The sequence below is a fragment of the Elaeis guineensis genome, chromosome 1, assembly GCF_000442705.2.
Source record: "Elaeis guineensis isolate ETL-2024a chromosome 1, EG11, whole genome shotgun sequence".
Classification (NCBI taxonomy): Eukaryota; Viridiplantae; Streptophyta; class Magnoliopsida; order Arecales; family Arecaceae; genus Elaeis; species Elaeis guineensis.
In genome coordinates this window covers 8,064,699-8,081,096 of record NC_025993.2, presented here as the reverse complement: position 1 = coordinate 8,081,096, position 16,398 = coordinate 8,064,699, and the positions used below count along the sequence as shown (strand labels likewise).

Sequence of the window (16,398 nt, the reverse complement as noted above, 5' to 3'; positions counted from 1 at the left end):
TAGAAAAAAAAAAAGTTTTTTTTTTTTTATACCTACATGTAGGGTTGTTGAGTGGAAACCGATGATACCCAAATTAATAAGCTGTATAAAATAAGTTAGATGATTTTTTTTTTAATTTGTAAAATAAGAGTATCGATCGTTAGCGGAAACAACTAAAATTCTCTATGGTGCAGACTGCATATTGGAGTGCCATACATCTTTAGATGGCTGCTATTAAAAGATGGATAATATCAAACTATACGCATTATGTATCACAAAGGGCAAATGCCCATGCCTTATTCGATGAGTGTATATTTCTTGATAGCGGTAATCAACAGTCACATAGTATTCTATGGTATGATGAGGGCATCATATAGAAGGTTCATGCTTCAGTGAAAATCTCTTATGCAAGAAATTATTGTGTCAGTATGTTATTTGTTTATTTTTTTTAAAAGATAAAGATGAAATTAAGCTATTAAAATGGAAGTAAAAATATTTTCCGTTTCACGATATTCATTTTCAAGGTTATTGAAAATAATTTATTTCAGTTTTTATATTTAGATAACCCCAAGTGGTCTTTTTCATTAGAAAAAGAAAAACTCCAGCTAGTCTTGATAGAAAAAACTAACTTTGTAGCATATAATATAATATACAATATATTATAATGACATATCATATATTAAGTATTTATATTAATATAAGAATTTAGATAAAATCGATATTTCTAATCCTAATATCAATATAACATATCAATTAATGTAATACAATATTGTTAGTATAGTACATAACTCTATCCATTATACAATTATAATAATGTAGGAGCAAGTATAATAATACAATATCACAATTATATAATTTATAAGTACGCAAACTATAACATCAACAATACATAAGATTTGAATCTCGAATCTTCTCGAAGGACAAGAGAGGTGCTGGCTGAGTATTTAGCTATAATATAATATTATTATAATATATTTTAAATATATAAATTTTAATAAATAACTATGTGTATGGCGATTTAATTGTTTATCTTATAGTATACAAATACCTACGAGTTACCGTTATAAACTTTTTTTTTTCTCTTTTATCTAACTAAAAACATTATAATCTGCATGTCTCTTGTTTCCATTTTACTCCAGCTGAAAATACGGGATTTGCTTCCTTGTTGAGTTTTGAAACAATCCCTGAATGGCAGGGACTGTTCAAGAGAAAATCGCCCACTCTTCATCCTATCCTCAACCCCCTCCTCCCGGCTCATCTTATGCGTCGCTACGTCCATAAAACGCAAGCTGGCAATAGGTTACATCGCCTCTCCCCATTCCCCTGACGTGCACCCCAACGCCAACCTCACCTCTCTCTCTCTCTCTGGTATCCTTTTCTTCTACACTTCCAATTTGAGCTGACCCAAATGTCAAGTGTTAGACCCCCTCCCCCTTTTATATTAAAATCTTCTACAAAATTTCATGAAGCAAGAGCCAGAAAAAGAAAACCAGCAATCTCAGGGGCCCAAATCTAGAAAGCAAGGATTGTTTCCTTCCCTTTTTTGGATATGTAGTTCTCTTTTTCCTTGTTTGAAAGAAGAATTCTCTGCTTCTGGTCAGCATACCAACTCTCTCTCAATGAGGATATGGGAGTCATAATTAATGTTCAGGAAGTGGACTAGTATTTAAGAGAGAGCAAAAGAGGTTTTGGAGGTGTTGTGGATTCTTGGAAGGCGATATGGCTCTCAAGAAGGTGGTGGTGGTGGTGTTATCCATGTTCATTATGGTTGCCGGCGGAGAAGCAGCAGGTGGAAGAGGAGACGTAACGTATGATGGAAGAGCTTTGATCATAAATGGAACTAGAAGGATACTTTTCTCTGGTTCCATTCATTACCCTCGCAGCACTCCTGAGGTACTCTCTCTCTCTCTCTCTCTTTCTAGACTTCGGTGTATCATTTGCTATTGCTTTCTTTGGCTGCATCAATGCGTGGTATTGAAATCTTGCTCCTTTCAAAGACAGCGATTTTTTACCAAAAAAAAAGAAGACAAGGATTTTTTACCAAAAAAAAAAAAAAAAACGGAGTAGAGTTTCAGGAATTGGTCACCAGATGGAGTTACTCTCTCCTCTGTTGTTTCTCTTGGATTGTTTCAATTGGGACTGGGTTGTCGTTTTCCCAATCAAACCTGGTTGGGCTTGGCCGCAAGCCGCTAGGGAAGCAAGTTGATTAGGTTAGTCAATATTGCGAGCTAGAAGTGAGTTGGTCTGGACCCAACTCTTTAAGCAAAGGTTATATTGAATCATTTGTGACAATAGACCCTATCAAACTTTAGGATGGATATGCAAATTAAGGATATATTTGTTTGTAACTAAAATTGAAATCAAAATGAATTGAAATATATAGAAATCAGAATGGTCATATCCTACGACATGAAAATCAAAATCGGAATAGAATTTGAATACTAGGAGACAGTAGGAATTGGCTTTTCGAAAATTAAGACGTTCTCACTCTCTTCGAAATTGAAATCGGAATGGGACGCAAATCAAATAATTAGAATAAGAGCCACTCATTTTCATGCTCATTTTAAAATCTAATTCTCTCTAATCAAATATATCTAAATTAAAAAAACTTAAAATATATCTAAAAAAAAACTTAAAGATTACGGTACTTATTTTTCCATAAAGTTAATGGAGATATCTTTAATCCAGAGATAGAATGAAGTATTTTAGGAGTACTTCTATCAACAGGTTCACCATACAATTTTCTCAAACACCGGTTATCGTTACTGTTTTGAGGTTATTTTTTAGACTAGTCTAGTTGATTCAACAAATACCGACGATGAACCTAGAAGGATGGTGCCCAAAATACCAGCTCCAGTTAGGATTTTGGTGCTCTTTTAGAACTTGGAAACCTCGCCTTGGTCTTAGTGGTCCACTGATAAAGCTTGTCCAAGCTTCTATCCAATAGAAATGGTCAAAGTAAAATCTTATGCTAACATGATTTCATTTATTTCAGCCTTTGGCATCATGATTTGCATAATTGATGGTTGAAATTAATGGTTGCTGTATATGATATTTGAAAACTGTTTATATATATAAAGTAATCATGGCCTGTTAATGATATTGACTTCCCAAGCCATGCTTATAAACAACAAGAAATCCCTTGTGTGCTCCAATAGCAGTAGCAAACAATCAATATTTATATATCACCCTATTATTCAAGATAATGGTTTGCCAAATGGATGTCGTAAGAGAATTATGATTCTTTGAAGTGGAGTTATCCATTAATTCAATCCTCTCTCTCTCCTCTAAAAAATGCTTCTTTAGATAGAGCTTGAGGGGAACTGGCTATTTAAAAAGAGGAGCAGTAAGCAAAACTATAGAAAAAATATTCGAAATATTCTGGATGCTGTGCATCAGCTGTACCCTTATTATATTGTTGCAATCAATAGTGATATGGTACACATACTATTCTGGTTTACAAGGCCACAAGTCGTCATAAGATACTGTACTAGAAAATAAACTAGCAGCTTAGCTTCAGGTGAGCTAGCTGTGGACTGGAATTCTTTAAGATATGAAGAATCTATAGTTCAGGTGATCTAGGTATGCATTGGGATTCTTTTAAATATGAATATTCCACACTATGAATCCTTCTTTTCCACAATTGACAGACAATACAATCAATGTAAGGATAGCATTTCCAAGTTCCAAATTCTCAAATGGAATAAAAGAAAGGGAGCAAAAATTAAAATGCTCAGCTTTGGAGATCTAGACGAAGATTAAAAAAAATCCATGCTAATTCTTAGTGCTTGAAGTGGGATATGAGTCAGCAGATTCTACATCCTACCTAGTCAGCTGAAAATTACCTGCCATGATGTGGTCATTTTTTATCTAAATCATGATGCAAGGCGCATAATAAGTGATGAATTTTTAAAGAAATTAAGCAAATGGAACAATTATAGGCAACATGAATTTCTTTGTATTAGATTTTTCTCTAATACTTCAGCTTAGGAGTTGAAATTTGTAGTTTATTGTTCTGGATGGGAGTCATGTTTTAACTATCATCAGTAACTGTAAATACAATGATCTTTGATCAATTATGTCTAAATGTGTAAATTTTTCGGTTGATATCAACAGTAGTTAAACAGAAATGTTCATTTGAAGGATTTACTATATAAATTAACAATGTGATAAATTGGCAGATGTGGCCATCCCTCATAGCTAAAGCCAAGGAAGGTGGCCTTGATGTCATACAAACCTATGTGTTTTGGAATGCTCATGAGCCAATCAGAGGACAGGCAAGTTATCTATCACATCTACTCTGCTATTTTTCTATACTAATATTAAGCATTCACCAAATGTTGTGGCATTATCACTGAGACATTATATGATCTATGTTTTGTTTTAGTTTAATTTTGAAGGGAGGTACAACCTTGTGAGATTCATTAAAGAAATTCAAGCTCAAGGCCTCTATGTAAGCCTTAGGATGGGTCCCTTTATTGAGTCCGAATGGAAATATGGGTATGAAATGCTATTTTTTCAGCACATGTAAAACTGCAAATTAATAACATATCATTTTTTAATACATTTATTTTTTTTAACAAAAGCATGCATGTGATACTAGAATACATTTAGCTGATAAAATCTTATCATTTTGAAGAAATCTGGTTGAAATCCAATAAGAAAAGAGATATATATATATATATATTTTTGGAAGAAAGGAAAGGGAGAAGTTATTAAATCGTTCAGTCCTTGATTTAAAAGGACAAAAACCCTGGAACATTTAATAGAAGTACCCTGAAATTCAATTGAATTATGATGATTAATATAGTTGGTGCAAACCATCGGTTGGGACCTTCCTCAGTGTTTGCATGGGGAGAGATTCCAGCAGTGAGAACGAGAGAGAACCACATCACACACAACCCTTTAAAGTAAGAATTTACAAACCATTTTCTAAGAACATAATATAGAATACATTTCAGGACTTGAATTTTTAGCCTTTTACAGACTGATGCTTATGGTAGACCAAGACTAGTTCATATTTTGGGGAGCTCAAGTTGTATAAATCAAAAGAAATAGCAGATAGTTCATTAGTCATACCATCTAATGCATCATCAATCTAAATCTAACCACCGAATGCCTTCCACACAGCAAATGCTTTGCATGATTTGAAGAAGGTGAAACTTGTGACATTGTCTGTTGAATTCTCAATGCATGCCTCTAGTCTTACATTGTGAAGGCAAAAGGGCTTTATGTGATCCAACAAAGGGCTCATGTAAAAGTTAAAGACTGTAAAAGAAAATGGAGAAATTATACACATTTGAATGCAAGTTTATAAAAGATATTTATAATAGTTTACATTCTAGAGGATTTGGTCTCCAATAAAAATAGAGAGTGAAGTACGATCTACATGATTGTGTTTGCATCTTTTTTTAAGCCATCATTAAGAGATTGGATGTAGTCTTCAACAAGGCAAAGAAAGCCATAAATTTCTATATACTGTATTTAATTTGCGGTGCTTAAGTAGCGTGTATGCAAAAGAGATAAAAAAATAAGAAAACACTTTGATGCTTTCTAATCTAAATGAACTCATACATGGATTTTCTTCTGAAGATAATGACTTAATTAAGTCATGAAACACATGCCATCTTCCAATAACTAATTCAAATAAAGTAGGAGTCATCATCCAACCAAACTATTTCACAACCCAGTTAATAAGCAATTTTGCTGAGAGATGCACAATCTGATTCCCACCTTTCATCATATGCACAATGCTACAACTCCTAAATCTTCTCTGCAAGAGCTTAAAAAACTCATTTGTGAAATCATCCATTTGAGGGAATCAACTTCCATGTTTATCAATGAGGTGGCTCGTTACTGTTTTTCTCAAAAAAAAAAAAAATCATAATTACTCAAGGTATATATGCATGGTAGTAGTGAAATCCTCAAAGTGTAATCCAAGATATTGATAACCAATGGAAAGAAAAAAAAAGTATCGCTATATTTGTACTTTTAGTCTTTTAAAAAAACTTCTACCTAATTTTTTGCCCTGCTAACATTTCCTTAATGCTATGTGAACTTGTGTTCTGCAGAGGCTTCCCATTTTGGTTGCATGATGTTCCAGGAATTGTTTTTCGGTCTGACAATGAACCATTCAAGGTACATGACTGCACGAAATCCATGAATTCTACCAGTCCCTTCACACCATAGGCAACTATTTGGAGTTTAAAATTTGCTGCTTTACCTACTCGCTCTCTCTCTCTCACACACACACCCCCCACCCCCCCCCCCCCCTCAGACCATTGCTCATACTAAATCTATTCATTAACTAGATTTTCAAATAAGGCTCATCGCAAATATCTCTCAGATACATTGCTCAGAAAATGTCTCTCAACTATGCATTCAGACACCAAACAGAGTGAACCTTTCCTCAGAAAACTTGGAAATAGAAATGTGCATAAAAATATAATACATAAAAATATTCCTTTCAAAAGAGACCCTTTCCATTTTTTGGAGGAAAAAAAGAAAAGAAAAGAAAGCTGTTGTGACTTTGAATAACACTCTATTAAGAAACTCTATTCTTATTACAGTAATCGAGGTTATATATCAATGATTAATATTAATGTAACTGATCATAAAAGAAAAAAAATCATGTACAATGTCTTCAGAGCACTTTGCTTGTGTTGGCTAATTCTGCTGCTTAAGTTGGCTGGTTCACATGCAGTTCTACATGAAAAGATTTGTGGAAAACATAGTGAATTTGATGAAGTTTGAGAAATTGTATTATCCTCAAGGAGGTCCGATCATAGTTTCTCAGGTGACACATGTTGACTAAAACTCTTTTTATCATTATGGCTATATAATGTTATGCGAGACTCACTTAAACAAAATGATATGCATAATATAACATGCAGATCGAGAATGAGTACCAAATGGTGGAGCCTGCATTTCATGAGAGAGGACCTCCTTATGTTCGCTGGGCAGCATCTATGGCTGTGGGTTTACAAACTGGGGTCCCATGGATGATGTGCAAGCAAGATGATGCTCCTGATCCAGTGGTCCGCATTCTTAGTTCATATCTAGACTCATGACTCCTGTGAAAATTGCAAGTTAATACTGTAACAATCAAATGGTTGAAACTTCATGCGCAGATAAATACCTGCAATGGATTGAAATGTGGAGAGACATTTGCAGGGCCAAATTCACCTACAAAGCCATCACTTTGGACAGAAAATTGGACCCAAAGGTATGCTTTCAACAAAACACACCTATCATTGGTCTCCTTATTTTGTATTCTCAATGCTCTCAAAATTCAGATGATCACTTTCTGGTACACTTCATATCTTAAACATTCAATTTGATTATATAAGACAAATGCCTTATGGTAGAGCTATGCAACTGAACTAATTCGTCAAAAAAAAAAAGCATCAGCCATTTTATCTGGTTTCTATATCTGTCCATGTTCATATAAACTGAACATAATGCTAGTATTTCCATATTGTATTTAAAAGTGAGATTTTTTTATTTTTATTGTTTTCACTATTCCACCAAGATTCCATTTATCACTCTCTTCCCGAAATAACCTTGATAGCAAGAGGGAAAAGACCCTTGCACAGTCTTTCTTGTCTCTTCCTCTCCTTGTCTCACAAACACTCAATATTAGTAGAATACAGGAAATACAATTCCCACACTTTGGTTCTTATGAAGATGTCTCATTCTCTTGTTGTATCATAAAAAATAGTAAAGATCCATCTCACAGTTTTGGTTCTTTTGAAAGCCTTAACTAGTTGTTGATATAAGATGAGGGTCAATTTTTCCAGCTAGGCTAGTGGCTAGCATCTTAGTAATGTCACTGTTATATTGGACAACATAATGGCGGCTTATGTGAACTCATGTCATATGTCCTACAATGTTTTGTTGATGTCTGTCCTCCAAGAAGATTAATGGATGACTCTTGCCATGTAGATACCCAGTATATGGTAAGGAACCATCCATGAGGCGTGCCGAAGATCTAGCATTTTCTGTCGCACTGTTCATTGCAAGAAAGAATGGAAGCTTCGTGAACTACTACATGGTATGTGTTTTTCTTCCACTTGTTTCATTATATAACTTCTAGTACGTTTTGCATAAAGAATTGAAATCTATCAAATACTAAGATATCTCTTAGATCCCCTTTATAATTTGAGCCTCGAAATAGGGTTGGTTCGAACATTGAACAATGGAATGGCTTGTAAAAGGTTATGCCACAGAAACATTTGCTATCATGCCTTAATGATTCTCACTTTAAAGATAATAATTAATAATTAGTACTAACCTTATTTCAAGTACATTTCCTTGCAGGGCTTTTTTTTGGCATAAATATACACTTGCAAGTATGGCTTAGCGTGTATTTAACCTCTGAAGATCACTATATATATATATATATATATATATATATATATATATATATAATCATCTTGTTTTTGCATGGATAACCTCATAACCCTCTTGTTAGATTTTGATTAATGGCATTAATAAATAACCATTTTGATTATTATTTGTCGCTATTACCCTTTTACATTAGTACCCTAAAAAATAATATTCCATTTGTATTGAAAAGAGCTATATTTGTATATGAATGTATCAAGGCTGTTAATGCAAAATAATAGTAAAGCCATTTTACACTTAAAACTATTGTTCATTAATTCTATCAGCCAAATATTCAGTGGAAGGGGTATCCATGCAAAAATAGTATGATTTAAGGGGTATATATGCAATTAGCGATTTTTGGAGGCTAAATGTTCAATAAGCTATATTTTATCAAGAGGGGGAATATACTCTTTCATCTCAGCGGTTTATTCTTCTATTGCAATAGCCCTGTTGTTGAGTAACCTCCTTCTGATACAATTACATGATGATACGAGTCACACGGTATGGATAATTTGAATATTAGATTGAAGAGATGACAGTCCAGATGTCACTGCTGAAACAAGCTAACTTTTACAATTATAAAGAAAATCATGGATGAACAGCTTAAAAACAAGAAATCAGAGTGCCAAACAGAATATCCAGATGTAAAATGGAACGTTCAACATAAAAGAAAACTGCTGCTTTCCATGAATCCACTATAATGATGTTCTTTTTTTTTTTTTTTTTCCAGAAATATATTATGCATGTGCCAGTGTGTGGTGCAGATAAACTTCTTTTAAAATTATATCATCAGACAACTGATCTTAATGCAGTACCATGGAGGAACGAACTTTGGGAAGTCTCCCTCCTCATATGTAACAACAAGCTATTATGATCGAGCTCCTCTGGATGAATATGGTTAGTGTTATTAGTTGTAAGTCTTGTATTTCTTCAATGATTGACTTGAAAAAGGGGGAAAGTCATCCTTGATTGAAGAAGAAATACATTCTTCATGTTCTGATCATACATCTCTATGACTTCATCCAGGCTTGATCTGGCTACCTACATGGGGTCATCTTAGAGAACTGCATGCTGCAATTAAGCTATCCTCTGAGCCGCTGCTTTGGGGAACCTATACTAATTTTTCGCTGGGTCAACAACAGGAGGTAAAACTGCAGAAGGCTTAGAACATTGACATTAAACCTCTCTTTCGTTCTTCTTTTTTACTTTTTCTGATGATGCCTTAGGTATATTTGAAATCATTGGTATACTTAATGGATGTTTTCAATACAGGCACATGTTTTTCAAACAAATTCAGGAAAGTGTGCTGCATTTCTTGTAAACTTTGCCCAGCATCTCAATGCAACCGTGAGTCTTCATAATGCAACATATGAATTGCCTTCCAAGTCCATAAGTATTCTGCCAGACTGCAAAAGGGTAGCCTTCAATACTGCAGAGGTGATCTCACTGCATCCTAAAGATCAAATTCTCTGAGACTGATTTTGTTTTACTCCTTGCTTTGCTTCTTTCAAGCATTTTATCCTCTTTTCTTCCCTTCTTTGACATATACACAAATATTGCTGAAATTCTAGATGAGCTATAATTTGGATCCTTGTATCTAATCATTGACTGTTTTATCCCATTAGAGAAGGTTGTGGTAATATACCAACTTCAGTTTCAAACTCATCTTTCATTAGTGTAAACAATTAGACCACTTAAATAATGTAATAACACTACGGTTCTTCATTGTCTTTCACAGGTTAGTGCTCAGTATGGAAACAGATCAGCAAGAGCAGTTCAGAGCTTTAACAATGCTAACAAATGGAGTACATTCACAGAGGGAATACCTAACGTTCACCATGCTTCATTCACAAACATAGAACTGCTGGAACAAATGTCAACAACAAAAGATGGGACAGATTATCTTTGGTATACTTTCAGGTAGTATGAGACATACTATTCTTGTTTTATGAATCTTACGAGGTATTTGTAAGCAATACACTACTTGTTTTTTTTTTTTTTTTTTTTTTTGAAATCTTGATAAATCCTTTACTTGTAGTATCATTAATTGCCCAAGTAGTCAATCGCATTTATACCCTCTATCCTGAAATGCAGCTACAACCACAAATCCAGTGATGGTCAGCAAGCACTCAGTGTTGATTCTCGAGCTCATGTGTTACATGCTTTTGTAAATGATGAGTTTGTGGGTAGGTAACTTATGAATTTAAGAAAACAGGTTTCTTCCCTGATAAAATAGATGCAGTTCACAAACTAAATAAATTTGTACATCTTCCATGTCCGTTACTGACCAAAACAGATGAAGCGGAAAATTAGTAAGATCAGGAAAAACAGCACTACTTTTCATTTTGCTAGTATTAGCGTGACTTGTTATTGTTGACATTCTGAATTTCTCTCTTCTAGCATTGATAAAGCTGCATACCTTTGCTCCAAAATGTAATTAGGAAGTGTGCATGGGAGTTCCGATGGACCTCCAAATATGACTTTGGAGAAAAACATTTCATTAAGGGAAGGGCAGAACAACATCTCATTGTTGAGCGTCATGGTTGGATTACCGGTAAGAATCTTACTTCCAGTTCTTGTTATTTACAGTTAACAATTGAAAGTAAAAAAGAAATATGAACAAAAAAATTATAACAAAGTACTGAATGAGGTATTAGAAAAAAGAGAGAGAAGAAAAATCTAGAAGGCAGAGGACTCTTGAGACACAACGATTTTTTCTTTTAAAAAGAAATCTATAGGAAACTCTTTTATGAAAATATTGAACTAGAATTTTGAGTCACAAATTTATTTTGGAGACATTTTCTGAACTGCAGTTTATTTTTCAAGAATTTTTTGTGTCACAAAGTATAGAGTATGGTATTGCTCATAAAGAGATACTTCTTTTTGTTTGTACTTGTAGAATCTGTTTTTCAATTTATAGCCCAAATCTTGATCAAGGATCTACATATTCTTTTCTCTTGTCTGCTTATTCTAACTAGTGCAGCATTAACTCTGGGTGCATATGACCTCTGCTACACCAAAACACATTATTCTAACTTGTAGATTCTCTCTTTTTTTTTTCCCTCCTGAGAGAGAAAGGGAGAGAAGAGCATGACAATTTGGAAAGATGCATGAAGAAGTGCTAGCCCCTCCTACATTATTAAGTGCTTGCAACACTGGATTTATTTCTTATGAGAATACATTAGATGTTATGCTCTATTTTCATCTGAACATCCTTTACCATTTCCCTCAGAGAGAAATGCTTTTTTTTATGTTCATGTTTCTGATATAATCCTCCATACTCCTGGCCCGTGTTTAGAATTAAAATTCTTAATGACCATATGTGAAATTTTAAGCCATCTCACCAATATTGAAGATATTCAACCTGGTTCCTTGACTTTTATTTTTTTCCTTTTTTTAAAGGAAATTGCCCTTTAACTTTCTAATGGTAAAACACAGACAAAATATTGCAACATCAGTCAAAACTTCAATCAGAACAAGGGCCACAAATAGAGCTCAATAGAAAACTTCATATATGCATTCTTTGTAACATTGTTTATTTAGTGCATACTATGAAAAAGTTGGCTTTATATTTATTGTATGGATTTGAAGGATGGTGGGGCATATCTTGAGAAAAGGATTGCTGGACTTCGTAGAGTGAGCATCAACTGCAGTGGAAGTGGACCTCAAAATCTCACTAACTGGCTGTGGGGATACCAGGTATACTCTAGCAATAAAGTCTTCTTTGATAAGACAAGCTTTGAAAGTAATGATTGTAAAACCATAAAAAAGATGGTGGTTATCTTAAAATTCATAGGTATACTTTATTTCTGAGGAATTTATAGCTCCACGTTTGTTCAGCATTGATGTTAAATGTGCTCTTCTCTATCAAAACATCGTAGACGTGCTCTTCTATAAGTTCTTATTCACTATGTTTGGTGAAAACATCACATTGTTTTTCACTATTTAAATAAGTATTAGCTATTAAAAGGTCTCTATTCACATGGGAAGCAATATTGTATGACCACAAAAACATGCATTTGATTGACAAAGACAAAATGCAGATTGGTTTATTAGGGGAAAAGCTAGAAATCTACACCCAACAAGGATTACAAAAGGTGGTTTGGAGAACTGATGGGAGCTCTATAGATAGGCCTCTCACATGGTATGAGGTAGAATGTCAATCTCCATGTCATAGTTATACAATCTACTGCCAGAGATCCATTTATTAAGAAACTAATATTTGTAAGTCTTTCTATTGTACAGACAACTTTCGATGCTCCATTTGGTACCAAGCCGGTGGCACTAGACCTTTCGAGTATGGGTAAAGGCGAGGTGTGGATAAATGGAGAAAGCATTGGCCGTTATTGGGTCTCGTTTGCTAGTCCCAATGGACAGCCATCACAAACTCTGTAAGTAGAGTTTTTCAATTCATGAGCCATGTTTATTTCTATTTCAGTCTCTAATTATAGTGTCTCGAATGGAATAGTTACAATGATGCTTAATACTTGTTTACATGTCTTCTTTCATCTGACAAATTTATGTGTCTATCACTTGACTGATGGCCAACTACTAGGTATCATGTTCCTCAGTCCTTTCTGAAACCTTTTGGGAACCTCCTGGTTCTTTTCGAAGAAATGGGTGGAGACCCTCTTGGTATCACATTGAAGACCATCTCAGTTACTCATATTTGCAGTAATGTGGCCGAGTCCTTTTCACCTTCCCTATTTTCAAAAAGAAAACAACCAAGCGTTCAGCTCCAATGTCATGAAGGGGAAGCCATATCCTCTATAAAGTTTGCAAGCTACGGAAACCCTATTGGAGATTGTGAAAACTATGCTTTAGGAAGTTGTCATGCAGTCTCATCCAAAGCTGTTATCAAGAAGGTAACCTCTTCAACATTCTCAATCTACATGCATGTCCACCACCATAAAAATATTGACTTGCTACACATGAAGCACTGTTCAAAGTTCTTTCCTCTTAGAGTATGTAGAGTTGTTGAGACTTTTAAGTTCTTTTTATTTCACTCAAAAAAGAATAGTTCATGAGATTTCTCAACTTTTAAGCATGTTTTTTGCCAGCAAGATACATTGAATTATCAGGATCAATAAAAATAAGGTTTCTAACAAACTTGAGAATATTTTTTCATATAATTCTCACAATAATTTAATTTGTGCTTTTGCATGTTTGAAAAACAGGCCTGTGTGGGTAAGAGGAGATGCTCAATCCCAATATTAGCCACAACATTTGGAGGAGACCCATGCCCAGGCATTGCAAAATCTCTATTAGTTGTGGCTGATTGCGTTTGATCTCTAGCAATTTGCAAACAGTCTACATGGACCAATGATTATTCATTTTGATATTCAATAGTACATCAATACAAATTCTCGGAAACCAACATGACAGCAAAATCACACCAGCCTTCATTAGAGATCAGATTTTTTTTTTTTTTGAGCAAAATAAGAGAGAAGTAATTGTTGAGTGATGAATGTAATTGACTCATGAAATAAACAAGTCTTTCATTGCTTAATGATTTAGCAATCCCAATAAAAAAGGTGATCCATCCTTTCCATTATGACTTAGAATGAAGAACAGTGTATCATGTATCCAATTTGCATAAATAAAGAAGTCAAGAACAGTTTATTTAGTGTTATATGGAAGAGGATGGTAATGGAGCTTCTTGCTATTATCTACTTTTAGTCAGAAAATGGATTAGATTATCTTCTCACAAAATAAAAAAGAAGACGAATTCTTTCTTGCAACTTCTGAAATTTTTGTTGGTGGAGAGGTTTTATATCTGGGTTTTCCTTTTTATGGTCTAGATTGCTCTTATCTTTACTCTAGAATAATAACACTTCCTCTTACTTTCATTTGCTTAATGAAAGCTATTTGGTGGCTGCCTAACCTTTCCCTCAAGGAAAAGAATCTTGCATGGAAAATTAGATCAGCGTTTTAATCACTTTCGTGGGATTAATAGGGATTCTCTCTATCCTTTTGGATATCTTCTGTGAATGGATAAGGAAATTCACCATGCGAAAAAGCAAAGTTTTAGGTAATGCTGCTTCTGAATAATTCAGTAGAAGCAGCTTAATTTTTTAACATGTGCTCTTGTCTTCACCTTAATATAAGATGGTGCTAAGTAGCTCAGCGAAATTTTTAATCTTTCCAATTGATCTCAAATTTTAAAATGAATGTTTGAGAACCCACTTGTTGGGTTAAGTTAATTATGATTAAAACCATAAATCATGTGGATCATCAAAAGCTTGGTTTTGGCACTGATCCAGAAATTTTTAACCAACAATATGTGAAAATGAAAATAATCTCTAACTAAACTACACCAGAAAAAAAGGTAAAAAAATAAGTTGCAGGTACTGCAATTTTAGATATATGAATGGTTAGAAACAAGAACTAATAGAAGTTGGCATCTTAAAAACCCTTTATGCCGACCAAATCATTAGTGTATCTAGAATCAAGAACAGCTAAAATGTGGAGAGTTCATCTAACATGAAAGTTGATAACTAAATCACAAGATCATAATAATGCTGGAGAAAATTGCTTGTTAGTGAAGAATTTCTACTAATGTATAAAAAGTAAACGATAAAAAAGAATTTTTAAAGAGGGAGGATTTATCTGGAAAAGTTGCGCGTACCGAAGACTCCGACTCGAAGCCAGATGAGGCTTTGTGCAGCTCTCGGAAGCTCAGTTTGGAATCGAAGAAGATAAGGGCGTGTTTATCGTCGTCGTTGTGTTAATATTTCTGTTTCTCTACAAATTAGTAAAATACCAAGGGGGGATTGATGCTGATAGCATGCGCTCAAAAATTCTATTCTTTACTTTTGTTTTCATTATTTTTGTCAGCAATATCAATCCTTCTTATAAAAAATGAAAGCACTATTCTTAGCAAAAGCTTTATTAAAGATGTTAGAAATAATTTAGAAAAACAAAAGGTTTCATGATACAAGTTATTCAGTCTACTTCTTTTTTGGGGGATTTTTAGGAAAAAAAAAAAACAGAAAACAAAAGCAATACCAAATGGATCCCAGAAAAAATAGAAGAAAGCAGCAGATTGTGGGGAAGAAGAGGAATGGTCGAGGAAGAGGTAGACGAGGGATCTCAACTCACCAGGGGAGCAGTAGATCAAGAGGAAGTGGGAGGCGGCGGGGACGAAGAGGCCGAGTAGGAGGAAGAAGGACCAGGAGACGACGGCGCGGGGGGCGTCGGAGTGGTCGACGCAGGGCCACCGGAGGCACGACCGGAAGCTCTTGAGCTCGTCGCCGGCGTGGGAGAGAAACCGCGTGTACGATGCCTTCGGGGGAAGCAGAGGCTGTCTCGCATTATCATCAAACCTTCTCCTGATTTCGCCATTGACATTGGGGAAGGCGCATCTTATGCCAAATTATTATGCTAGGGAATGATAGAGTATTTTGCATGCGGAAAATGAGTTCTTTATCAAATAATATTAATTTTTTTTATAAAATTAATATATACTTAACTTATTTAATAAATAATATAAAATATAAAATATTATTTTAAATAATATTTTTTAATAAAAAATATTATTTCAAATGATATTTTTTCGCTTCACGTCATCTTCTCTGGCCCTCGTGGAATCAAAGGATAAAAAAAAAAATCACATTTTAAGTAGCCTTTAAAACGTCATTTAAATGGTATTTTTAAAATATTATTTAAAATTTAAAATGACTTTCAAAATCCATTTGAAATGGATTTAAACCCTTAATATTCCTTTTTCCTTCTTGCCCGTTCACCACCGAACCCTTTCTCCACTGTTCACCGTCGATCCCCGCCCATTCTCCATCGATCCCCGTATGTTCTCCCCTCCCCTTCAATTTGTCGCTCCCCCCTTCCCCTCCCGGATTCGATGCCCTCCCGCCATGCGACCCCCCCCTCCCCCGGCCCTCCCACCGTGCACCCCCCGGTCCCCCTCCCCTTCCCCCTTCCCACCTACGCCCTCCCGCCACCCCACCCCCCGATCCTCCTCCCCCTCCCCGCCGACCTCCCGTGCGCCACCACCCCCTGGCGGGTCCCCTTCCC

General features: G+C 35.0%; 1 protein-coding gene and 1 long non-coding RNA gene across 4 annotated transcripts; one reads left to right on the top strand and one right to left on the bottom strand.

The window, feature by feature from the left end:
* The first annotated feature begins 1,308 nt into the window (after nt 1–1,308).
* On the top strand, nt 1,309–14,989 carry LOC105037907 (beta-galactosidase 7-like). Of its 2 annotated transcripts, XM_073247414.1 has the most exons (19): nt 1,316–1,872; nt 4,161–4,256; nt 4,367–4,479; nt 6,051–6,117; nt 6,683–6,775; nt 6,873–7,016; nt 7,110–7,204; nt 7,924–8,032; nt 9,180–9,264; nt 9,394–9,512; nt 9,640–9,804; nt 10,106–10,287; nt 10,462–10,553; nt 10,809–10,921; nt 11,959–12,066; nt 12,411–12,518; nt 12,613–12,758; nt 12,923–13,232; nt 13,545–14,989. In XM_073247414.1, the coding sequence occupies exons 1-19, from the start codon at nt 1,699–1,701 to the stop codon at nt 13,653–13,655; spliced, it is 2,430 nt and encodes an 809-aa protein (XP_073103515.1). In that variant the 5' UTR covers nt 1,316–1,698; the 3' UTR covers nt 13,656–14,989. The 2 variants fall into 2 exon arrangements, with proteins under 2 accessions (XP_073103539.1, XP_073103515.1); XM_073247438.1 differs by lacking the exons at nt 12,923–13,232; nt 13,545–14,989 and having other exon boundaries at nt 1,309–1,872; nt 12,411–12,511; nt 12,613–12,749.
* LOC140853242 (uncharacterized) lies at nt 4,884–15,735 on the bottom strand. 2 transcript variants are annotated; one of them, XR_012136258.1, is made up of 5 exons: nt 15,469–15,735; nt 14,996–15,111; nt 8,776–8,835; nt 6,888–7,052; nt 4,884–5,247 (listed from the first exon to the last, which is right to left on the bottom strand). It is a non-coding gene; the product is annotated as an uncharacterized lncRNA (long non-coding RNA). The 2 variants fall into 2 exon arrangements; XR_012136252.1 differs by lacking the exon at nt 8,776–8,835.
* Nucleotides 15,736–16,398: the final 663 nt, after the last annotated feature.